The sequence below is a fragment of the Haliaeetus albicilla genome, chromosome 2, assembly GCF_947461875.1.
Source record: "Haliaeetus albicilla chromosome 2, bHalAlb1.1, whole genome shotgun sequence".
Lineage (NCBI taxonomy): Eukaryota > Metazoa > Chordata > Aves > Accipitriformes > Accipitridae > Haliaeetus > Haliaeetus albicilla.
Window position 1 is genome coordinate 25,294,270 of NC_091484.1, and position 24,651 is coordinate 25,318,920.

A 24,651-nucleotide genomic window follows, 5' to 3' on the forward strand; every position below is an offset into this window, starting at 1 on the left:
CCATGAGGGGCGGCGGGCCGGCGGCGGCGGCCGCGGGGCTGCTGGCGGCGGCGGCGGCGGCCGCGGCGAAGCTGGCGCTGGGGCCGGGCGGGGAGGCGGCCGGAGGCTGGGTAAGGATGGAGGAAGTCGGGGCAGGGAAGCGACTGCCATGAGTTAACGTGTGTTTTGCGTGCGGCCTTCCCCCTGCCCCCCCCGCCTCCGACAGGCGTTTCTCGGCCGTTAAGGCTTCGCTTCTTATTGCATCTGTGATGGGGAGGAAGCACACCGGCTCTTCCGGGGGTATCCTGCACTTGTCTTCAGAGGGATTTGCGGGGTAACCGGTTTCGGAGAGCGGAGCCGAGCCTTGTAGCTGCTGGGGTGTTGAGCAAGGCATGGTGGTAATGTAAACCCAGGGCAAGAAGACTGAAGCAAGTCTGCTGGTGTGTAAAAGTGAGGAGAACAAGCATGGCATGGGAATGCCCGAAACCAAACCCAACTCTGAAAGGCCAGTGGTTTTCTGTCAGTTTTACTTTAAAAGCAAGGTGTTGGTGCACTTGACTTTCAAACACTTGTTTTCTGACTGGTGTTTTGCCAATAACATTGCCCTTCTCCCTCTCTCGTTCTACTTCTGTTCACTCGTGACAAGAGCAGAGAGGTGGAGCAGTTGGTTTGCATTGTGCTGCTCAGCTGATGTGCTCATCTGGTGAGCTCTCCATTGCGTGTTCATAGGGGATGATCTTTATCTCGGTTGTGTTTCTCAAACCTCATTGTGCTGAAGGTTATGTGGTACTTGCTGGCCTTTCACCTCAAAAATACAGTGTCCTTACCTACAGGAGTGACCTCTCACATGGGCATGGCAGAGGTGGAGATGTACACAAGATTATTTGTGAACGGGGAGATGCTGAGAGAGACGGCATACGTGTATCATAAAAACACATTGTGGGGACTCATTTAGGTAAAGATCGGAGGTTGTTATTCATATGGCAAATGTACATTTGGACTTGGAATCCAAAGGAGAACCCACAAGAGAAACTAGATCTGAATCCAGCCTTGTATCAGGAAAAAAGAAAATTGACTTGTGTGATTATTAAGAAATGGTTAAAAAAGCAAAAACTCAGTACTTGCCAATCCTGTTGACCCTTTCCAATATATCAGAAAGGGTGACAGGAAGGAGAACCAAAAAATGTAAATCCCGATAGTCTTCCAAATCCCCCCCAAAAAAGATTGTGTTCTGCACTGGCAGAAGAGCAGAGTGTGGAATTACTGAAAATGTTGACAGCATCTTTTCTGAGTATTTTTCTCCTTTGAAATTTATAGAAATATTGCTCCTTTGCTGGGGTTTTTTTGGTGGTTTTTTTTATTGAACGTGCTATGACAAAGTGTCATGTCATCAAGGTGGAGTGTCACCAGCAGGTCAAAGGAGGTGATCCTTCCCCTCTGCTCAGCACTGGTGAGGCCACACCGGGGATACTGGGTCCAGTGCCAGGCTCCCCAGTACAAAAACGAGACAGACATGCTGGAAAGAGTCCAGCAAAGGGCCACGCAGATGATGAAGGGCCCAGAGCATCTCTCCTATGAGGAAAGGCTGAGAGAGCTGGGACTGTTCAGCCTGGAGAAGAGAAGGCTCAGGGGGAATCTTATCAATGTATACAAATATTTGAAAGGAGGACGCACAGAGGACAGAGCCAGGCTCTTCCCAGTGGTGCCCGGTGACAGGGCCAGAGGCGATGGGCACAAACTGACACGCAGGAGGTTCGCCCTGAACACCAGGAAACAATTTTTCACTGTGAGAGTGACAGAGTGCTGGCCCAGTTTACTCAGGGAAGTGAAGTCTCCATCCTTGGAGATACTCAAACACTGTCTGGACATGGTCCTGGGCAACTTCTGTCACTTCAGGAGTGAATCTGGACTATCTGAAATGTACACTGAAATTAATGTCCTCTTAGAAAAGCAGTCAGAGGAGTAATCCTTGACTCACTGGGCTGGCTTAGCTGAGCCCTTAGCGGGGGAGTAATTTATACCTCCCTCCTTCCCTGTGGGGAACACCTGGGGATGTTCATATATCTGCCTGTGTGCCGTTGTGATAACCGCTCCTCTGCCCAGGACACAGAAGGACTTGCCCTCTCTCTGGAAAACCTTCCTTCTGGGCATGTGTCACCTCCAGAGCACACTGCAGCTGTTTTCCCTGGCTCTGTAATAGAAGAAGATCAGAAGAAGAACCCATGAGTTCAGGGTCACTTCTGAAGGTAGCATAGCTGCTGTGATGGTGGGAACCAGCTTTGCTACACCGCCGATAGACTTGCAGACTAGTTCAAGTCAGGCAACTCTGGAGGTTGGAGTCCACCCACTGCTCTGCAACACATTGCTTGTGACCTCCAGTCAAATTTTGAATATCTCTAAGGTTGGAGAGCTCCTGACCTCTGTTCCAGCGTTTAATCACCTTTGGTTTTCCTTGTATCAGATCAACACTTGTTCTAATCTTTACTTGCTGCCTCTTGTCATATCCCAACACACCTTGGAGAAGAGCCTGGGTTCCATCCTCTCTACACCCTTGGGTAGGTGGTTAAAGATGGTAACAAGGTCTCTTTTTCTTAAGGCCCTTTTTCCTAGCAGTAGAAAGTAGGCTCTTTCTGATCCAGAAATGATATACTGAATTTAGGTGAAACACAGAGAATTGTTTTCCCCTCTCATCTCTTTATTCCCAAGTCTGCCAACCCACTAGAGGCGTATGTGGATGTACACAACTGCCCTGAGCAAGGTAAAACTGTCTGGTCACACAGGCAGAGGGTGAAGCTGGGAGGCAAACATCACCCCACAGTGAGCTGTAACACAGCAGCGGGTTTCTTCTTCAGAAGGCCAGTAGCAGCCTGGCCTGGTTGTCCCTCTTACCCCTCTCTGCAGAGTTTGCCATGGCAGCGGTGGGAAAGCAAAGTGCTTCACTGGTAGGAATTGTTTTGGATCATTTACCATTACCCTGATAAAGTTGGAGACCTTTGCCACAAGTGGAGCAAAATGAGGCCAAACACCAGAACCGTTCGTCTCTGGGATGGGGTTAGTCTCAGAGACCTTGCACCAGCCACTGAGCAGGGATTTGCTTTGCAGCCTTTTCCTTTTAACTTTGTACTTGCTTCATCACTTGTTTCAGAAATCCCTGTGGCCTCTGCTAGCTTGCAGTTATTCGTTTCTTCTTCTGGGTGGGAGCAGGACAGGGTTGGTGGCCCCCATTGATGGGGGCGGGAGGCAGGAGGCCACAGTGCAGCCATTCCCATGGGGCAGGTGCCACATCTCAGCTGTGTTTCTTGGTGGCTTCACACCTACTTTTCTGTCTGCTTCGAGATGAATCCCACCATGGACTGAAAGGTGACAGGCTATGAAGGCATGATTGCTACAGGCTTAGACAAAGCCTTGCTTTCACTTGCCCTTGTGTGCTCCCTGATTGTTTGTTTGTGAGAGTCCTGATCTGCCTGTGATCGCCTCCCTTGGTGTCTTCACATCAAGTATTTGGTACCCGGGGGGCTAGGGAGATGGCCGCAGCAGCTAAAACGATGGGGGGGGGGGGGGAGACTGTGAATGGTGAAGGCTTTTTAGGGAAAACTGTGCCCTTTTTTTCAGACCGAGGCTGTTACGTGTCTTGTCAGGTTGTCCAAGGAGGGAAATCTTTCTTCGGAACCTAGTTGGTCTTGAAGTCCCTTGAATTCAGAGGTGGTTTTGTTGCCGCTAAATGCTGGGGCAGAGAGCTTTCAGTAAGTTTGCTCTCCAGCAAGTGTGCAAAATAAGGCATGAAGCCCCTCAGCTCTTGCTTTCCTCCCAGAGGATTCCACTCTGCCCTCGCTGCAGCAGTAAGGCAGGCCAGGTCACAGGAGGTGGTGAGGACCTGTGGTTTGGGTGTCAGTCCAAATTCACAACAGGCAGGTCCTGGACCACAGGCAGCACCAGCACATACATCTTTGGTGTTTGTCTCTGGCAGGGCTGAACTTGACCCTTTTCCATACTCTGTCGAGGACTCATCGCAGGACATGCCAGGGTCAAGCTCTGTCCAGGGCTGTTTCCTTGCTTCTCTTTCCTTCTGTGATTTAATATATTCATCTTCATGTAATACCAGCTGTAATTCAGTTTCAAAAGCCCATGCCATTGGCTTTTGCTCCAAAGTGCCCATGAATTAGTGAGGGTGGATGAGCAGTCGGTGAAAATAAGTGGGTTTTTCTCTTTCATCCTACAGCTGCCTGTGCTGCTTCGCATTGGCTGTATTGGCTTGGTGTTTGCGTGCAATGCGATGATGTGGACGGTCTTTGCAAAAGCCCTGCGACTCTCCTCCTCCTCGGCCGCTGCCTCTGTGACGACGACGGCCTCCAACTTCATCTCTTCGGTGAGTAGATCCCTTCCCCAGGCGCTGAAGCCTGGAGGAGCACAACGATGTGGGAACAGTCACACTGGATGCGACTGGTCGTACCTCATCTCCCAGCGTGACCGGTGTTGCTGGCCACAAAGGGAGAGTTACAGGCAGACGTGAAATGATTGTATCGGGTCTCAGCCGCTCTGACAGTTGTTCACGGCTGAGGCTGTAGGACTTTTCTGGGTGTTGCAGGAGGAAAGGCACTGCTGCCCAGTGCCATGCCTTGCGGCAGCTGTATGATTTACTGAATTTTTCTAATTGCCAGTGAGAGACAGAGCTGGGAGCTTTGCTTTGTTTTGCTCTTCCTTTGCAACACCTCACCTGTGACAAGCCAAAGCTACCCTAGCTGAGTGTGAAGATGCACCACCTCTAGTGGCAGCAAGAGCATTTTTGACCCACTGGTTTCTTGTGCTTGCTTTTCACTCTCAGCAGCTGTCCACCTTGTTTCTGTGCTCCAACTCAGTCGGATCATGGTGGTGTCCAAAACTCAAGTCACTGAGGCCCTTTTTTTATTGACTGGAATTGCCCAGTTGACTGGAGATTTGGCTCCCGAGAGGTGCTGGGAAGGCAGCAAAGCACACATGCATCTGTCAAAATCCTGCTTTGGGACCGAAATATGGCTGTGCTTCCAGGCTGGATGGTAGAGTAGGTCATCTCTGGCATCAGGTGCAGCAGCCATTTCTATTGGTGGTCCCAGCAGGAGTTTCCTTGAACAGGTTTTTTCCAGGGCTGGCTCTCCCAGCAGAAGAAGTCCTTGCAGCTCTGGCAGCGCAGGAGGCTTTGGGGTGGCTCAGCCCAGCAAAGCTTTGTCTCTGTCCTTTCCTTCAGGCCATCGTGGGCAAGCTTCTCTTCGCGGAGACATGGACACCTCTGTGGTGGGTCGGCCTTGCCGTGACACTCTGTGGCCTCGTGCTGCTGCACACAGCTGCGCCCCAGCCGGCACAGCTCCCAGTGGAGAAGAAGGAGTTGTGATGGCTGCCATCGGGGGTGCAGCACTATGCCACCCCTCGACAGCCTGCCTCGTGACAGCATCCCCAGTCCCCAGCCAACTCTGAATGCACTGGCCATGGACCTGCTAACCCCTGCTCACCTGCTGATCTACTGACTCACAAAGTCATTCTGGTCGCATCTTTCCTGGCAGGTCAGTGGTGGTGTGGTGGCAGTGACAGCCTCGGAGGGAGCTGGTCCGCTCTGAGTCAGTATTGTAGAAATCAGGGCCAGAGGCTTATCAGCCACTCCTCTTCCTTCACACACCTGCGGCTGTGGAGCTTTCCCGGTTTAGGGAAGGCTGAAAGTAAACGTGGTAGCTGTGGAAGGTGCATGTGCATCAGTACTTTTCCATAAGAGGACCTGTCCCGAATTAGAAAAGCAATCACTGAAGGCAGCTAATACTTCTGCTCTGCTGTTTCCTGACTTTCCTCTCTTCCTCTTGAAATGGCCCCATGCCTGCTGCTGCCTGTAAGGCTGTGGACCCTTTCATTAATTCCTTCAGCTTCCCCTATGAGTCACATACACCTTTTAACTTGCCATTTGTATCTGACGCCTGTAACTTCTGCTTACCCATTCCTGATATTACTCACTGTAAGGTTGCCACTTTTTCCTTTAAACTTTAACCAGGATGGGGTTTTGATCACCCTTCCTGCTGTGTGTAAGTCAAAGTGTAATTTTGGGACAATACAACAGGCTGCATGTGAACAGTCAGCCACTTTCACTAGGAGTGTCGGTGTTCAACAAATTCCATTATCAGAACCTGTCAGGTTTATCGTGACTGGCAGATCTGCACCGTGTCCAGCAGGAGCGTAAAAATAGACTTGCAGGTGAAAATGCCACCGGAGTTGGGTTTGTGCCTTTTCCTTCTTTGTATCAGAAAGATGAAAAGTCAGTGTTCCCAGAAGAGGCTGGGAGGTTTTTTGCTCCAAGTCCCCTGCTTCAGCAGACCATCCTAGATCATCACATCTGGCAGCCGTGTCCCAAGAGGGGCAAAGCCTTTGTCTCTGCTCTCTGTGTGCTCATAAGTCTTCCTTTCCCAAGAGGGGAGCTGCGTATGTGGTGGGGAAGACAGCAGAGTGCCTTTCCTCCGTACCAACATGGGTCTTTGCACCTGGGGAGCTCTTTGGGTAGCAGCAGTGATACAAAGAGTGGGACACATCCAGCTGCCGGGGAAGCTGAGACTTGATGCGGTGACCCAGCATCCCTCACAGGTCTGTGGAAATGACAACTAGGAACTATGCATTTCTAAGTACATCAAGTCTCATTAGACCTTTGTACATGATGGAGAAATAATGAAGGCTGCAAGCCTGATTTGTTTGCCCTTGTTAGTAACTCAGCCAGCTGTAAGCCGTGGCTGTCTTTGTGGGAGTAGCAGGAGAAGGACCAGACTCTTTCCTCTCTGGTTAATTTGGCTGTTGCCCCTCCTCCTAACAAACCTTTTGGAAAGTTTTTTAACATGGGCTATCTTAAAACTGACATTTCTTTATTACAGTCATTGTTGGAGGTCAAGGTCTAGGAGATGTTTGCACATGTGCAGAAAGCATGGGCAGCAATTCACTTGGTGACACTCACTTTTAAGGCAGAAGAACACAAACAACAGCTGTAAATTCACTGTTGTAAACACTTGAAGGTGGGAACGGAAACGAGTTTTCCTCCAGTTGTTGGGGGAGGAAAAGATTGCCAAGTGGGTACAGTTTGGGCAGAATCCCTCTCCTCTATGTACACAGGGTTTGGCCCATGTCTGCCATTGTTGCTTGTCAGCGTGGGGCCAGGGCTGCAAGGAAGGCTGCAGTCGCCATACGTTGAAGCGGTGCACATCCGGTAAGTGGTTCATATGTAGTTGTCCAAAATGCAGCTGGAGATGATCTCAAAAAGGGGTGCCGGCATTTCCAAACTAAAACACTGTTCAAAGCTCAGTGGCTGAAATTTAATATTTACAGATATTTTAGACCACAGATGCACAAAAAAGTGATGTGAGACTAATGGGCGAGCTGTATTTGAAGAGTGAGTGGTTCAAATATGGTAGGCCTTGTAAGGCTGAAGATCATGGCCAACCGTAAGACCTTGATTTACCAGGACAGAAGGTGGGTTATCCTTATGCAGGAACTACAGTAGTTTGCTTGTGTGGAGTTTTTGCACAGTTGAGCTGAGGTATTTTTAGAGAAGAGTCTCGGGCACACATTTCCACTCAAATTTCAGTGAAATACACTTTTCTTTGCACATATCCCAGGTCTTGGCTGTAATGAGTCTTTCCTGCACCTTCCCCTCATTCTCAAACCCAACCATAATTTTTCAGCGTCTTGTTCATCAGATTTTCTTCAAGCAGGGCTATACCATGTCACGCTTTAAATAGTAGAAGAAGCAAGTGCATGGTTAACAGCATGGTTCACAGCATCGCTCATGAAGATTGAAGTATTCTTGAATTAATGGTGAGAAGCGTTTGAAAAATTGGTTGTATAAACAAGGTCCGAGGGTATTATATTCTAAGGTAAATAATACCTTGTATACCTTTACAAGGAACAAAGCCAAATGAAATTATAATTGCAGGTGAACCTTAAAGCACAGTTTGACTGGTTAGATAAGGAGCTATAAGTAAAACCTGAGAAATGTCCCTATTGTCATTGACAAGGAGCCACTGAAACTTGGAAGGTTTGTACAACGTCTCAGTCACAGCATGTATCAAAATAACTTGAAGGATGGCAGTGACTTCAGGGCTCTGATGTAATCAATGGCTGTACCTGGGGTGTTGTTTCCAGTGCTGGACCCCCCAGTTCAAGAGGGGTGTTGGGAAACTGGTCTGGCACAAGGAGACCAAGATGGCAGGGGCCTACAAGGAGAGGCTGAGGGATGTGGGCTTGTTGGAGATAGGGAGGCTCAGGCTGACGTGATAGCAGCCGACATGCTTGGAAAGGAGCCAAGCTCCTCTCCGCAGAAGCGGCCAGAACAAGAAGAGGCAACAGGCACGGGTTATGTCTTGGGAGTTTCAAGCTGGTCATCAGGCAAAAAAACATCACCAGGAGGTTACAGAAAGGCAGCAGATTCTCCACCCATGGAGGTTTTCGAGGCCCAGCTAAACAAGACCTCAGCTGACCTGAGGTAGTGTTGGTGATCATCCTGTCTGGGCAGGAGTTTGGACTTCCTGTGACCTATGGACGAATTTCATGGGCAACACTGTCTGTAACTGAAACTGGTTTGCCCTTTTGCCTCCAAGTTTGGCAGTTCCCTTTAAATGCTGCTGTGCCACAGAAAGGAGGTTCCTCCTTGAGGTGCCATACGGACCTAGGCCACCAGAGGCTTGTTGGCTAACCACAGAAACCATAACAGACGCTTGCGTATGCATTCATAGCCTGAAAACAAATGCACTGTTACCAAAGGAGAAGGAGCCCACTGTACTCAGCTGCTGATAATGAAGTGCTTTGTGCATTTGAACCTTTGCTGGTTGAGCAGCCAGCCTGCTGCGTGCAAAGCTAGTGGTGGCTTCCAGGGCAGGGTAACACTGGCCAGCTGCAGCACCCCAGCATGGGGTGACCAAAGCACAGGGAAGCCTGGACCTTGCAGTGCTCCATCCCGTAGCTGCACGCAGCACCGCAGTAACCCAAGTCCAGTAGCAGCACTTGACATACGCAGGACACGTTTTGCCCTGCTGAGCAACCAACCAGCCACTCTGTTCAGTCTCCAAGGAAACTTTTTGGTTTTTTGACTGTTTAATAACCCTCTTGGTTGTTCCGTTTTTTCCTTGGAGTTTAAGGAAAAGTGGCTGTGAATGGCTGTACTAATTGCCAAGACTTCCTAAGCAGCTCCCGGGGCTACTGCACACCCTTGAAGTCCCGAGGGATTGCTGGTGCTGCGTTAATGCCTGGGGAGCTCCTGGGTTGGGCCTCCCGCTCCCATTTTGCTGGGGGGAGATGATGCACCCTGCTCAACCCTGCACAGGTCTTGCACTGCACAGAGGCTCTGGTGCACCCCGTGGGGATAAAGCCATGATGATGGAAATAAGTGGGTGGGAAGAGCTGGGAAGAGTGGTAGTAAGTGGGGAGTGGCAGATGGTACCCCCACTTTTTGGAAAAGGCACATACATTTTGAACCCATCACTCAAATCTTGCTTGACTCAGAGGTCGCGTTAAGAGCTGAGGTTTCATCCCGCCTGTGGGATTTGGGCCTGGGGCTTAGCCGCGTGAGCAGCTCACCTCCTTCTGACACAAGCAGAGCCTCTCTGTTTTTGCATCAAGGTAGGAGTCAAACAAGTCTGCCTGCACCGTGACCTGCTCTTGGTGCCTGTGCATGGTCTGAACATCAGCCAGGGCTTTGAACCTAATTGCTTTGAGTAAGTTAAGGCAACACTTGGGGAGAAATGAACAGTGCCCCAGGGAAGGATGAGGCATTACAAATGCCGCATCTCCCACTGCCAAGCAACTGTTTCCTCATCCAGTGAGGAGGTATTTCAAATGACTTCTCCCCTTCAGGGCACTCCTGAGTTAGGCAGCTCACAGGCATGGCTCTGCCAGGAACCAGTGCTGTAGGAAAATGCTTTGTAAGAAACTGTGGTGGGCATGGAGCTACTCCAGCTGCCCACCAAGGTGAGAGCATCTCGTGCTGCTGTGGAGGACACTGGCCTGGATGCTGCTAAGATGGCTGAGCAGGAGTATGCTGGCTTGGTTGCTTTTCAGGACAGATAGCCACAGATCCCTGCCCTCAGTCAGTCCCACCATACCAAGGAGACTACCACATGCGATATCCACGTATCCAGGGGTGGGCCAAAGCCTTTGCACCTGCCGTGCTTTGGGTCTGCTCCCATACAGCACATGAGCCGGATCCCCAGCGCTGCGCAGGACCGGCTCCTTCCTGCAAATCCTCCTGGTCTAGGAAGGTTCTCCTTTCCCACCGCGTAGTGATTTCAGTTGCACTGCTGGCTGTTGGGGATGTGGCGTGGCATAATCTAACCTGTAGTCTATAGACTGTGTACATCTGTATGTATATAGACACGCACACCCACACAGACAGATAGGAGAAGCTGTTACCCCACCCCTGCAGAAAGAAATGTTACTTGAAGACACTGGTATGCAAGTTTCTGTTTTCTCACTTAGACACATGCAACCAAACATGTATCCTGTAGGTGAGAAGGTATTCTGTCAGTATTTTCCTTGTTCTCTGAAGCTGTTTTTAATATGTGGATAAGCTATTTGATCCCTGGTTCAATATTTGCGCTATTGATTTCCCTGCCCTTGCCATTTATTTTTTGCAGCCCTCTTCTGCTTTATTTTTCCTTGTGCCTTTTCTTATTGTTTGCTCTAGGTGTAGTCTGTGGATATGTGTCCACACTTCAGTCAGTCAGTGTGGTCATACAATCACACTCGAAGCTAGTTCATGGGTCAGTGGCAGTAGGGTGGATATGGCCCTGCAGTAACTGCACCCACCCTGTTGGACCCTTTCCAAGCACACACTGTGGGATCGCACAGCGAGGGGGGGGGTCCTTCTCCCCATCTCAGGTCTCTTGATGGGCTGGGACGAAGGTGTGAGGAGCAAGTTAGCAGGCTAGGACCATTCAGTGTGGAAAAGAGATGGTGGTGATTTGTAACAGGGGCTGGGAAGACCGTGAGTTGCATGAAGAAAGTAAGCTGGGATAACTGTTGACTGTCTCCTCTCCCACAAGGCTGGGGGCCACAAGGGAAGCTAGCAAGCAGCAACTTCAAAGCCAGAGGAGCTTCCCGCTCCTACAGTGTGTCATTCAGCCGAGGAACTCCTGTCCACAGGATGCAGCAGAGGCTGGCGGGTTCCTTGGGTTCAAAAAGGGAGCAATTTTACTAAGAAAAAAAGCTGCTGTCTGGGAGAAGTGACATGGTAGAGATCTGCTTTTGTCATTTCTGGCACAAAATTCTAAAGTGTTTTGCTGAGAAGCAGAAGTACCTTATCCTGAGTCATATTAGTCCAATACCTAATGTAATCATTTCCGCACCGGAGCATGCTTATTTCGGTGTTTCCAGTGCAACAGTTGTACCAGAGTTGAGGGTCAAGCGGTCATAGTACTGAAATCCCAAGTTCAACCTTCACACATCATTGCTCCCTATGTCTAGACTGATTTTGCAATTTTGCCTCTTGCATCTCAGCAAGGGAAGGGGAAAGGGATCTTGAAAAATAACCAGAAAAGATATTTTAACATTATAGCATTTTGGTTTGCTGTTAAAGCAGCTCTATATTTTTCCAAGGTGGCCTGGCCTAAAACCTCAGTTTCCTGTGATGACTACAGGACTTCTCTTTCAGGGCAGGGGAAGTGCTACACAAGAGTGTTTTGCCTGACGAGCTTTAAGCCTACATTGGGTATATGCGTAGTTATGTTCTCTGTTTTATATCTCTCTTTGCCTTCTTCAGAAGCTGACTCCCTGTGGGCAGCACTGGGTTGGGCACAGAGTGATATGGTTTTCATTCCTTCTGGAGGTAAATGCCCAAAGTTAGTCACCTACATCCTTAACTTCAGGTCCAAAAACCCTCTTTCAAGGTTCATTGAGAAGGAAACAATGGAATTTCCATAATAATTTTATTGGCATCAATCATTTCTCTGGTATTTGACTGTGAGAAACTCATTAGCAGGTAGCTGGGGCCAGGTGACTTGAAATCAGTTAAGATTTGGGCTTGGCCATCTTGCATCAACCCATGACGTCCTATTGCCTGCCACAAGTTGGCTCATGTAAGATTAGAAGAGAATCTGCCTGCTGGGAATACGGGATGCCCTCGGGGCGTAGCTGACAGGCCACTGTCACGGCCCATGGCTGGTGTACGTGAGTGAGAAGTGGTTAGATCAGCTCTCCTTTCAAGAGTAACAGCAGCACTAGCATGTCAGGACATTATGTGGATGTGATGCATCTCGCTACTAGGAAATTCCTAATGACTGAGATACAAGCTTAATGAAATGGCGAAGGGAGGACCAACATAGCACCTCAAATAATGTCCAGTTCAAAACACATGGACCAGATCCTCGGCTGCTCTCCATCTGTGTGTTATTTTCTTTTTATCCCCCTGAGACTTCTCATGACTTATTGTTCCCCAGGCTGTGATTCAGGAAGGACTGAACACGTACTAGATGGTATGTGTGGGAGCAGTCCTGCTGTGTCAGTGGAAGGCACCATCTCGCCCTGGTGCTCCTCAGGACCCAGACATGGGCTGTATGCTTGTGTATCTTGGCAGATGCACCGCTCAACCCCTGGCACCTCGGAGCAACTCTGTGGGGCGGCTGGGAGGATGTGTTCACCTTTCCAGAGAGCTGAAAAGGAAAGCTGTGCTGCTTTTGATCTATGTTTTATTTTGAGTGTTAGTCTGACTGGACATAGGGAAAAAAAGACAAAGCAAAAGCAACTTGAAGCCTTAGATGGTTATAAGAGTAGGTTGGTACACTGCTATTATAAAAGGCAGCTTCTCCATAACTAGTCACGGGGTCGTAAGTGAATAAAACTCTAAAGCTAAGGATTGGGTTGCACTTTGTATCCTTCCTGCTTGGCAGCCATATCTGTGGTCACGCTCTGAAATTTGACTTGTGTTGGTTTTGATACACAAAATAAACAAAACCTGAGACAACGGGCAAGCTTGTAAATAGGGGAGCAGCCTTTGGCGAATTCTGATTTTATTTGTTTGCGTTTTATTACCTTTTTATGCCAGCTAATAAGCTGATTTACCTTGCAGATAAGGCTGATAGCCTCTGGAGTCCAATTTTGCAAGCTAGGAAGGAGGTCGCTGAAGTTATTGGCAATAGGCTGGAGATTGCCTGCGAAAAAAATACCATCTCCTGCTTCTGTTAATTAGAAGAGTATACTTTTATGAGACAGATTGAAGTGATTAACTGTTGTAACTGTTTGGGAAAAAAAATTCAAAAGGGCTGGTATTTTTCATAGCTTTACCAAGGAGGACCAAAAAAAGCCACTCTGCTGAACCACAGCCAGCCACTCAGGCCACTCTGACTAGCAAAGGCCAAAGGAGATTTGCCTGTAGGAAGGACAGAGATCCCGTGCTGACAACATGAAACAAGCTGAAACCATGTCTCTGAAAAACATTCTTGCAGTTTAAGTTGAAATCCCTTTTCTCAGACCTTGCCAACAACTGCCTTGGAGGGTTTTACAGTTCAATGGCCTTTCCTGGCAGGGCAAGCTTGTATGAGCCAGGGGAGGAAGCTAATGCAGGAGCGTTGAATGCTATGCCATTGAATTGAGATAATACCAGTGCACAGAAAAAGATAATGGGAGCAGGCAAGACCAGCAGCTGCATAAAGTGAAAAGAGAACTGAACCTTAGATGCTGTCTGCTGGCATAAACCAAACAGTTTATGTAAACGGTGAAAAGACCAACCACCTTCCATGAGGGAGCAGGTTCATGGCAGGGCAGAAGCCACACCCATTTAACTTCGACAATCTTTCCTTGAATGCTGAGCTTCAAAGCGAGGGTCAGAACAAGCGCACTGTTGAAATCTGCCTTTTGCAAAACCCTATAGGACTGGAAATGTGACTGTCCCTGGTGAATACATGCCCTGCCTCCACTGCTGACCCTCCAGCACACACCTAACAAAATTTTTTCCAGAAGCAAAGTGTTACCAACAACCTGTTCCTGTTCACAAAAATCTCTAATTTTTGCTGTAGGACTACTGGGTCAACACAATTTAAGCTGCCTCCAGCCAAGCATGGAATGATATACATATATATATATATATATATATAAAAAACAGGTTGAGACTGGATTAGAAAGCTGCTGTCAGTGACTTCAGATGAAGTGGATTACTCTGTTGCTGTAATTAAGTGGAAACCAGTAATATAAATCATAAATGTTCAGGTTACATGTATTACTGGTTATGTTATTGTACCAACATTCCACGTATACTTTACTTCATCCTATGCTGTTTCTAAACAAAATGTCTTTCACCCTCCAGGAGGAAAGAAATGCAGAGTAAAAGCAATGCTGAAAACTAAATTGGGGTTGTAGTGGTTTTTTCAATAGTGAAATATGTAATTGCCAGCACATTGTCTGATGCTGAATGGTGAGTGATGCTCCGTCCACTAAGAATGCTGGTGGTTCAGATGTTCATGCAGATGTCCTGTGAGATTATAGATGTGTACTGAACCCTCGGTGCCCTGTGATGCACTAGTCATGCTCTCAAGTAAGGACACCCAACATATACCTGCCAGCAAGCCGTGACATGCTCAAAGGGTGGGATCTGCTAACTCAGCACCTAGCTTGCACTGACATTTTAGCACCAAATGAAACAGTCCTCCTAAAGTAAATACCTAGCTACCTGAATTGATGGAGAAAAGTTAGTGCCTTTGAAGGCTTCCACAGGGAGATCTTGTTTAAGGACATCCTACATTTAGATGTGCCACCCTTGCAGACTGAGTCCTACCTTGCAGGACCCTGGGCTGCTGCCGTGAAGGGAGACATTGGGGGGCTGAGGCTGTTCCCATGGCTGAGCTGCCTCTTCACTCTTGGGTATTTGGGGACATGTTTGTATCTCTTTCTGGCCACTATACCCATGTCGCTGTTGGCCTGTGTGCCACCAGCTCTCCCCTCTGTGGGACAGAGTCATCTCTCCATCTTTGGTCACCCTGAGGACTGGGATGGCAGTGGGGCACGTGGGGTCCAGCCACCTCCCAGGCAGAGATCTCTGGTACAGCTGTCAGCAAAGAGCGGCCAGCAAACAGCTCCTGATCCACCTCATTTCTTGCTCCTCCTGGACATGGCCTGTTTCTCCTCTTTCCCACTCGGTGCTCCCGCTGGACTACCTCCCCTGGCATCCACCTGGCCCTGTGGAGAGGGGGCCAGTGCCAGGATCCTTGGGTTTTCTAACCCACATGTGTAAACGCTGGATTTTAGCCCACAGCTTCAAGTGCTTCTGTCCCAAACATGATGACAAAAATCTCGTTAACTTCAAAGAAAGTTAGTCTGGTCCTAATGGGAAACCCTGTTTTCCTAAGAATTCAGTGTTTGTGGGTTGCCTTGTAAAGTTAGCCCTCAAGTTGCAGTCCCATTAGGACATAGGTGCATCCCTGTTACTCATCTAGTCCATGATTTTACTGTTTGTCAGTGAAGGGTCTGTCCACTTGTCATCTGATTGTGCAAATCCACCTTCCATGTGAGTTGGGATTTAAGTTTCGCTGTTTTTCAGGGTCTGACTGTGTGCAGAGGGAGTTGTAGTCTTTTTTTTTTCTTCCATGGGAACTTCCCTTCTCTGAACACCTCCCCTTGGCAGTGGACCTGGTGACACCTCAGAGCAAGACACTGATAAAAAGGCAAGCCCGTCTTCCTTCTCCACATTCAGAAGGAAGTGGCAAAGGCTACTCAGGAGCTTAGAAGCTGCTGGCATTGCAGGCATCTCGGGTCGAAACACTGACAAGAACCATGAGTGGTAACGCTGGTGAGTTTTTAATGCTCGATACGATAGCCTATATTGGATGTGCAGTTTGGCAGGTCTCCTACAGGGAGGATGGAGGCTCCAGCAGAGGTGGGGGGTTTCCTCACGCCTCTGACTGCTGTGGGTCACACCTTCGGGAAAGGTCTTTCAGTGCCACTGTGGCTCATGGGGGATAGGTTTGCTCTGGCTACGCAAATTCTGATTTTGATGGACCAGCTGAAAAATGCAACTCACTTTTCATCAACCTGTAGACATTGGGCTCTATTGGTGATAATGGGAAAGAAATGCGGCTTTTCTAAACTTGTTCTGTGTCAAGGTGAAAGGAATTTCTTTCTTTCAGACTACTTGATCATGTAGATTATTGCTCTTTAGTGACGGCTGATACCATCTGACAGAAGTTTCAAAATAATTGAAAAGGAGATTTATTTATTTATACCCGAGCCCCTCCATTTCACACCTCCGTACTCTGAATATGGATGAGCTGAAGTTTTCCAGGAGGTCTTGGGCAGCAGCAGCTTTGGGATGTGATCTCACATCTCTGGGATGTGAGGGAGTGTGTGCCTGGAGGTTGGGCAAGGATGGGGAGTAAATGCAGATGTCCAAATTGTGCTCTCTCTTCCAAAACTACAGTTCTCATCCTACTTCCCTGCTCTCCTTCTGAGCAGCCCTTATTCCCGCTGAAGCCAGGCATGCTATAAACACTCTGCTCCATATTTATATATTTTTTAAACCCCATCACCTCATCGTCTTGGAAAAAAGGCCCTAGATCCTTACCAGTGCAAAGCCTTCATGTCCCCATTTTTGTTCTGGATGATCGCTGTGCTCTCGAAGCTCTGAGCCTCTCCCCAGGCAGGCAGCAATGCGATGGGGCCAGTAGACTAGTGTAGGAAGGAGCCCTATAAGTGATAAATCATGGAACTAGGAGATAAAAATAAAAATACTGCCTTGATGTTTCTTCTAAAAAAAGGAGAAAAAAAAAAAATCTGACAGCGTTCGGAGTCTGGCCAGCCCCAGGAGCGAGTGCAGCCAGGGCTGCCTCTTGCAGCTCAAGCCTCTGTCCCATAAGCAGGTGCATTCTTGGTGTGCTCAGCTCTGCTATAAATCATTAATTTCCATGTTGGCAAAGCGGGTTGCCTGCAGGCAGCCCAGCCCTGTGCCCCAGGCAGGAAGCGGAGCAGGAAGCCAAAAGTGGCATGCAGGGGCTGCCCGGGAAGGGCGGGCTGCGGCCAAGCCCCCTCGGATGCAGTGATGGGCGCACCCCTACCTCGCTCCACGGCATTTCTTGGCACGGGACACCGCACCAGCCCGATCGCGGGGAATCACAGGTGTGTTTGCACAGGAACAAGTGCAGTGCAATTGATGGGCAGCGCTGTGTGGGGACAGGTCTTTGGCCCCATGCTCTGCACTGTCAGGGCATATTCCAGATGATGTTCAGAAACAGGGGGTGGTAATGCAGTCCCTAAGTTCAGAAATGCTGGGAGGATGGATTCCCCGGGGCCCTTTCCTACAGCCATCCTATGCATTCAGCTCCCACATCCCTCCGTAGCCCTCTCCCATCACCAGGTCTGTTTTCTGGTAGCTTCTCAGCCCAGCACCAGGGTTTCCATAAGGAACAAGGTTGACCAGCTTTGGCGACTGGAGATTTGTTTATGCTGGGGAAGACCCATTTCCCCTTCCTCCTTCTCAAGAGGGTTAAGCAACTTCATCTGATTTTTTTTTTCAACATATATACACACACCCTCCCCCCCTGTTGTGCAAAACATCAGCCTGAGATTGGCATCTGGCAAGCAGCAAGCAAACAAAAAGCACTTGAAAATGAAATCAGTTAATGAAAGGTGATGGTCAATTTCAAGTCTATTTGCTATACCACCGATAACTGTTATGTAATTAAGATAAATATGTTTTATATAGTTAGTAAGAAGAAATACAGGGAGGTGGTCATCTGGTGGGGATCCACGGACTGTCCGTTCACTTCACTCAAGGCTGCAGTTGCTGCCGGGTGCAGGTCACAGTGAGAAGCATGCCAGCCTGCCTGGGATCTGGCCCTGCCTGTGACATCTCTCATGATGCTGATGATCTCAGCAGATTTCAGCCTCTTTGATGTTAGGGATGGCTCTTGTTGATAGTCAAGTTAGCACAGTTGGCTGATACCTTGTGAATCTGTCAAGACATTTGGTGAATTAATCCCCTCAACCATTATGCCTTTGACTTGCTAATTTCTAAGTTAACATAAGCCATTTTAAATTTCCTGACTCTCCCATGTGTTCATCTGAATCACTCATGAGCCAAGCACTTTTAAGGTATTGTTACTCCCTACTGTTTACACAGAATTTATCCCTTAAGGATATGTAACGGGCAGGTACAAGGCGGGTTAGACACTTCCAGATATAGCTCAGCCACGTTCTGGCATGCTCCGGCTTTCCCTGTCATACCTGGGCAGCCTCCCAAAGCCTGATGCAGTGACGCTGTGTATAATATAGTATATATATTATACATATTATATTTTATATATTTTAATGTATTATTGTATGTTAGTATATTTTATTATATTACACAATATGATACTATACTATATTTTATTTTATTTATATATATGAACTGTTTTACCATCCATTAGTTGTGGTGGTCCTCAGCGTGATTCCTTGTGCTAGATCACTGGACACTGAGATGTTTTGATGATTCACAGGGCTCCATTAAGAAGAAGAAAACTGTCTTTGCTGAGCAATTTACCATCGATCTCCCCCCCTTTTTTTTTTCTTTCTCCCTTTCTGCCAACGGCTTTCCAGGGACTGATCTGAAGGTCACTGGGATTGACTTTCTCAAGAGCCAGAACTCCGGCCTGCACCACACGGATGCGTACAACATCAAGAACCTGGTGGTGCGGCGTGGGCAGGCCTTTCAGCTCCGGCTCAGCTTCAGCAGGGAGCTGAAGAATGCTGACAAGCTGGTGCTTCATTTCAGCATTGGTAAGCAGGACCCCCCTCTGTGGCCTTCGGGCAAAGTGGGAGAGCCCCAGCAGCCTCCGGCTGCCTGTTCCTGCTGCCAGGCACTGCACGGTTGTTGCAGACCTGTGTGACCCTCCCACATCTTGTGTTGGGTTTGTTTCCAGGCGAAAAGCCAATGAAAGTCAGAGGGACCCTGATGTCGCTGAACCCGAGGCATGAGAAGGATGTCAGCGGGTGGCAAATCTCCATCGTCAAGAACAGCGGCAAAGAGGTAGAGCCGCTGGGCAGTGCTCCCGCATGGAGGGCAGCAATGCCAAGCCCATCGGGAGCTACAGAGCAAATCCTCATACCCCTGACCTGCTTTCCCTTAGCCCTATAATTTTAGGCGGGCAGCAGCCTTGCCCTGTTTAATTCATTGCTCCCCCACCGTGCATGCAGAATGAGCCCCATCCTGCTGCCTTCCCCTGTCTCCCTGCGCGGACCCCTGTGGCCACCAGCTTTGGCACTCATGCTGGTCCTGCGGTGCCGTGCTTGTGCCGTGCCTGTGGCCGTGGTGGAGGGTCCGTCATGCCGTCTCTCCTTGTCACCTCCCTAGTGCCTGCTGTCTGTCACCAGCTCACCCAGTGCCCCGGTGGGAAAATACACCCTGAACGTGAAGACTGGGACTAACATTTACAAGCCTGAAAACGATGCTGTCTACCTTTTGTTCAACCCTTGGTGCGAAGGTGAGTGGTCCTGCAACCGAGGGTGATAATTACTGCTGCCAAGAATTATCCCTGGGGGAGCTTCTCCTCAGGTTTTTCCTCCCACATATGTTGCTTTTTCTCCATAAAACACCGCAAGCAGCGTCCTCACGGAGCCGGCAGGAACCTAGGCAATAGCAATGAGCCAGCTCCTTGCTGGGGAGTCCCCAGTGCTGGGTTAAGGGACATCTGTCTGCCACCTCTGTTTGCACCTGTGTCACCCCTCTGTTTCCCTGGGCCAGCACAAAGGTTGACTGAGAGGACTGAGTTGGCTTAAAATCCAGATAAAAAAATACCCAGACAAAAAAAGGTGCGTTGTTGGTTGGCATCAGTCCCCCAGTTCTCTCTGCTTTCTGCCTAGTCTACTAAAGTATTTTTTTCAGAAAGAAGTGTTTTGCTAAAATGAAAAAATGGTCATATAGCAATAGTCCTACAGGGGTAAAATAAAGAGTAGTCTTATAGGAAATTCTCCCACTATAGGAAAAAAGTGAGTGCTGCGCAGTCATCATTTGGTGTAAATGTTACAGAGTATCAGCTCCCCGAGCTTAGCTTTCCAAGGAAAATTTGGTATAGTGTGTGTGCAAACCAACTAACATGAGGTTTTTTTGCTCCAGGTGATGTCGTCTTCCTGGCCAATGAAGCGCAGAGAAAGGAGTATGTGCTCAACGATACAGGCTGCATCTATGTTGGGTCTGCATACAGCATACACGGTAGACCCTGGAATTTCGGGCAGGTAAAACACAGCTGTCATGTTGGTGTTATTACCCTTATTTGCTCTTTCTCCCTTAGGCATTCATTTCAATGAATCAGACCTATAAACTGTTTAAGCCCATGAGTAGCTCAAAGCACTTGAATAATCCTGCCAGCTTCACTGGAAAGGTTCACCTGCTTAGAGTAATCTGCATGCTTAAGCGTTTTCCCCAGCCACAGCTGGAGAACGAGGTTTAATGGCACATTTATAGTCAGATCACGAGACCCCTGGCAAACGATGTGGACAGAGCATTTCTGGTTGAAAAAATTCCCAGAAGGAGTCCTCCCTACTCTCACGCAACACAGTAGCTGTTGGTAACCAGCTCGGGAGCCGTGGAGAGGCCTGACGGGGGAAAAATATTCTGATTATTTACCTGTTGCATCGTGATTGGGAAAAAATAGGGGAAAAGCACTGGCAGAGGTTGTCATTGTTCAAGTGGTGCCTTCACCGACTGCGAGGTGAACTGTTGGGTGCAGGACACCATCAGCCCGCCCTCTCAGGAAGGGTGTTCCTCCACGCTGCCTGTGAGATAACTCCAGTGGAGTGGAATGACAAACTGGCTTGGCCTAGAGGTGAGAGGTGGATGCCAGAGCAGGTTTATTTGCACTCTGTAGAAAGCACACAGGCACCCAAACAGAGCATCCTGCACCCTATCCAGACAGACTTCCCCACCAAAAAATGTTGGAATCTGGTTTTTTTTCTTTTTGCTTTATAAGTCTGTGATTTCAAGGTGTAGGATACAGCTAGCCCAGCAAAAGTGCTTGTGCTGATGCCTTTTCCACAAAGGGGCCCAATTTCCCATAGGGCTGTTCCTATCCTAATATTTATTCTGCTGTTAAGCAATAAGAATTGATATTGATATTCTGCCAAGCTTCGTTGGATTGGATGTTTGACATCTCTGTGAATTGGACCTCAGGGACCTTTATCAGCAATTGCTAATTAGGAATCTTTTGCTGTAATAGTCTGCATTTATGTACCTTTTTTTTTTCCCCAGGGTTCATTTTGTACCTCTGTCAATAGACTGAGTATCTGTAGTGCACTGAAATTTTCATTACTCTTGTGAGTAATTTGCAGAGTTGCAGGGAGATGACATCAGTGACTTAGGACTACTCACAGGAGTAAAGTTTGCTGGGTCAGGTTCCAGCTGTCTTTGCAAGACACGTGAGATGGGCTTTTGTCTTCCCAGGTGGGGTTTCATTTAAGCCCTTCCTTGGAGAGGACAGCTTTGTGAAGCCCTGTAGGCTTGAAAATTCAATGCCATAAAGGAAGTTTAGAAGTTAGGACTAGTCAGACAGTTTCCTCCAAGTACTTAGATAGACTTTGTAGTGACTGAACAAATTCTGGTTTAGAGCGGTGTATAAAAATGTCTCCACTTCCTCTCCTAAACAGTTTGAGGAACTCATCTTGGACACCTGCATGTATCTGCTGGACAAAAGCAAACCCAAGCTGAGCAATAGAAAGGATCCTGTGTTTGTGTCCAGAGCCATGTCTGCTTTGGTACGTCTCTCTCATAGAAGTGCTTTGTCCCTCCAGCTTTCCTTCCTCCTTCTTACTTGCTCTTCTTTCCCTGGGGCCTTGAACACCATTTCAGGATGCATCTGAAATGGGTTCCTTTGGGAAACCACAAGGAAAGAGCCAGAGGCATTTTTGGGTGGAGGGAAGAAGCGAGCAAAATACAGCATCTCCCCATCTCCAGAGCTTGCCGCTTTCGCGGTGGTTGTCCTTCCCCAACAGCTGCACTGGCAGGGCCAGCACAAGGCTTGTGTTTTGGGGGGCAACTGCTCTCTGTGGTGGGACCCTTCTTGGAGCCATGGGGTTTAAAATACAAGATGCAGAGTACATTTTGGCTGTCCCAAGCAGCAGTGCCACCTCCCTCTAGATATCCAGGTGGAGGGTTTCCAACTAGGGGGGTCCCCAGCCAGCACCAGCAGCCTTGCTGGGTGCCACAGGGCTGTGGAGCACCTGGGGAGCCACAGGGTGGGCAGAGACCCCGGGGTTTAAGCCTCATTCAGCCTCATCCCCATACTTTTCTCCTTTACATGTGTTTGTGGCCACAGGTTAATAGCAATGATGACAGCGGTGTCCTGCTGGGGAACTGGTCAGGGAATTACAACAGCGGGACCTCCCCTATGGATTGGATCGGTAGTGTCGCAATTTTGCAGCAGTATTACAAAACGAAGAAGCCCGTCTGTTACGGTCAATGTTGGGTCTTCGCAGGAGTCCTCACTACAGGTAAACACTGAACTGTCTCCCTTCTCTGATATCCTAATTACTGTGCTAGTAAGCCAAATTACTGTGCCTCTGAGCACTGGAGGTGGCAGGGTCTGTCATGTAAGGAAAGGCTAAGGGAGCCAGGACTGCTCAGCCTGGAGAAGTGAAGGCTCAGAGGGTCTTACCCATGTGTAAAATACCTGACAGGAAGGAGTGGGGCAACAGAGCCAGGCTCTTCTCAGTGATGCCCAGTGACAGGACCAGAGGTGATGGGCACAACCTGAACATGAGATGTTCTGTCTGAACATTGGGAAAAAAAGCTTTTTTCACTGTGAGGGTGACAGACCACTGGCACAGGTTGCCCAGAGAGGTTGTGGAGTCTCCCTCCTTGGAGATAATCAAAAGCTGTCTGGACACAGTTTTGGGCACCTGCTGTAGAGGACCCTGGGTGGGCAGAGGGGTTGGATGACATGATCCCCAGAGGCACCCACCAACCTGAGTGATTTTGTGACCCTGTGTTTTGTCTGTCTGTGCCACAGTCATGCGCTGCTTGGGGATCCCATCCCGCTGCGTGAGTAACTTCAACTCGGCACATGATACGGAGGAGAACCTGAGCGTTGACATTTACCTGAACGAATTCGGAGAAAAGCTGAACAGGATGTCCTTCGACTCCATCTGGTATTGCCAAAGGCGGCTAACACTTCCTAACCCCCCTGCCACCCCGCAGCACCACATTTCCCAGTCCCAGCAATTCCTTTGAGAATTTCCCTACTGCTTTGGGTTTGCTGCCCGGGAGAGAGAGAAAGCCTGGGGTTTCACAGGGTTACACGCAAATCCCCATTAAACCTGCCCTTACTTAAGGATTAAGGGAGGAGATCGCAACTCTTCTGGCTGTAACAGCTCACTCCTTTTCTTTCAACCCAAATGCACGCAGGAACTTCCATGTGTGGAACGATGTCTGGATGAAGCGGACAGACCTGCCGGAGGGGTTTGATGGCTGGCAGGCAATCGATTCAACCCCTCAGGAACAAAGTCAAGGTAGGATTTGCCTAGAAAGGCTCTTCTGCAACTGCTGAGGGAGGCAGGGACATTTCATATGAAAACCACGCTCCCCAGTCAGCAAAGCACATACTCCCCATGCACAGCTTCACGCGCTTGAGCAGTGACATCCTAAAGCCAGAGATCTCACTCCTGCCATTTTAGCCCAGGATAGGAGGAATGGTGTTTCCTGGGAGGCAGAAAACCAACCCTGTAGGACATTGTGGGGACATGAATGTCATTGCAGATGTTAGAGTGCACAGCTGGAAATCAGAGCTAATTTCTCTTTCCACCATCCTCTGATTTCTTTGGTGAAGTTGAGCACTCAAAGCAGTCTGTAGCAAGAGGTGCCACCGCTTTCCCCAGTAAAGATGCTTTCTGTAGAGCTTTCCTCAGGAAGTCATGAGTCTGTTCATTGGTAAATGAGAGGAGTGAATGTCAAAATTGGTGACTACCCTCCCTGCACAGACGCAGGGAATTCAGAGGCGGGAAAGAAAACATTAATCCTCAAGGCTGTGCAGAAAGTGGCGTATTGCAAGGAGATCAAACACAGGTGGCTGGACTTGGTTGACTCCATTACCGAGCCACGATTTCCAAACCTTAAAATTATTTAAGTGAGGGAAAACACATAAAAGCTCTTACCAGACCTTGGTCATCTATAAAAAAGCCCAAACAGCTGTGGGATAAGTGGGGGTTTTTGGAGTTCATCACCGAGTTGGAGGAATATTTACTACTAAAAGTCAACTACAATGGCCACAGATTCCTGCTGGGGTGGGTCCAAGGGTGGAACAAAAATTGGAGGGTCTGCTCATACTTGAAAAAGCAAATGGTGTTGAATGCGCTTTCTAGGTATTTTCCAGTGTGGTCCATGCCCACTGAAGGCTATCCGAGAAGGGGATGTATATTTGCCCTTCGACAGCAAGTTTGTGTATGCGGAAGTGAATGCTGACAAAGTCTACTGGGTCGTCAAGAAGGTGAATGGCAAGGATAAGTACACCAGGATTAGCACGGAGACCCGAGGCATCGGCATAAACATAAGCACAAAAGCTGTGGGGCAGGACAAGCGGGAAGACATCACTGCGCAGTACAAGTTCCCTGAAGGTGACTGCCCCTATCCTCTAAAGTCGTACCAAAGAGGAGACCCCTGGCCATGTAGGTCACCCCACAATGCGTGTTTTCTCCAGGAGAAAACCGCAGGAGTAGCTGCAGTGGCAAATCCTG

The 24,651-nt window shown here is 48.7% G+C and overlaps 2 protein-coding genes across 3 annotated transcripts in view; both read left to right on the forward strand.

Moving 5' to 3' along the window:
- TMEM42 (transmembrane protein 42) lies at nucleotides 1-14,307 on the forward strand. The gene is made up of 3 exons (XM_069811042.1): nucleotides 1-110; nucleotides 4,199-4,345; nucleotides 5,201-14,307. Exons 1-3 carry the CDS (start codon nucleotides 3-5, stop codon nucleotides 5,342-5,344), a joined length of 399 nt encoding a protein of 132 aa, XP_069667143.1. The 5' UTR covers nucleotides 1-2; the 3' UTR covers nucleotides 5,345-14,307.
- The window catches only part of TGM4 (transglutaminase 4), a 23,093-nt gene continuing 3,825 nt past the window's right edge, over nucleotides 5,384-24,651 (forward strand). The window contains exons 1-10 of one of the 2 annotated variants that reach the window (XM_069811031.1): nucleotides 5,384-5,513; nucleotides 18,529-18,708; nucleotides 18,852-18,958; nucleotides 19,283-19,412; nucleotides 20,045-20,163; nucleotides 21,571-21,678; nucleotides 22,239-22,413; nucleotides 22,932-23,070; nucleotides 23,327-23,430; nucleotides 24,280-24,531. In XM_069811031.1, the coding sequence (XP_069667132.1) occupies nucleotides 18,863-18,958; nucleotides 19,283-19,412; nucleotides 20,045-20,163; nucleotides 21,571-21,678; nucleotides 22,239-22,413; nucleotides 22,932-23,070; nucleotides 23,327-23,430; nucleotides 24,280-24,531 (1,123 nt within the window). In that variant the 5' untranslated portion in view covers nucleotides 5,384-5,513; nucleotides 18,529-18,708; nucleotides 18,852-18,862. Of the gene's footprint in view, nucleotides 5,514-15,404; nucleotides 15,746-18,528; nucleotides 18,709-18,851; nucleotides 18,959-19,282; nucleotides 19,413-20,044; nucleotides 20,164-21,570; nucleotides 21,679-22,238; nucleotides 22,414-22,931; nucleotides 23,071-23,326; nucleotides 23,431-24,279; nucleotides 24,532-24,651 lie in introns of those variants that run through there. The other variant, XM_069811019.1, reaches the window with a different exon arrangement.

Excerpts from the sequence above, each read along its gene's own strand:
- TMEM42 (XM_069811042.1), top strand. The coding sequence starts at position 3 with ATGAGGGGCGGCGGGCCGGCGGCGGCGGCCGCGGGGCTGCTGGCGGCG. Across the intron at positions 111-4,198 it reads GGGAGGCGGCCGGAGGCTGG|CTGCCTGTGCTGCTTCGCAT; the intron begins GTAAGGATGGAG and ends TTCATCCTACAG. Across the intron at positions 4,346-5,200 it reads CCTCCAACTTCATCTCTTCG|GCCATCGTGGGCAAGCTTCT; the intron begins GTGAGTAGATCC and ends CCTTTCCTTCAG.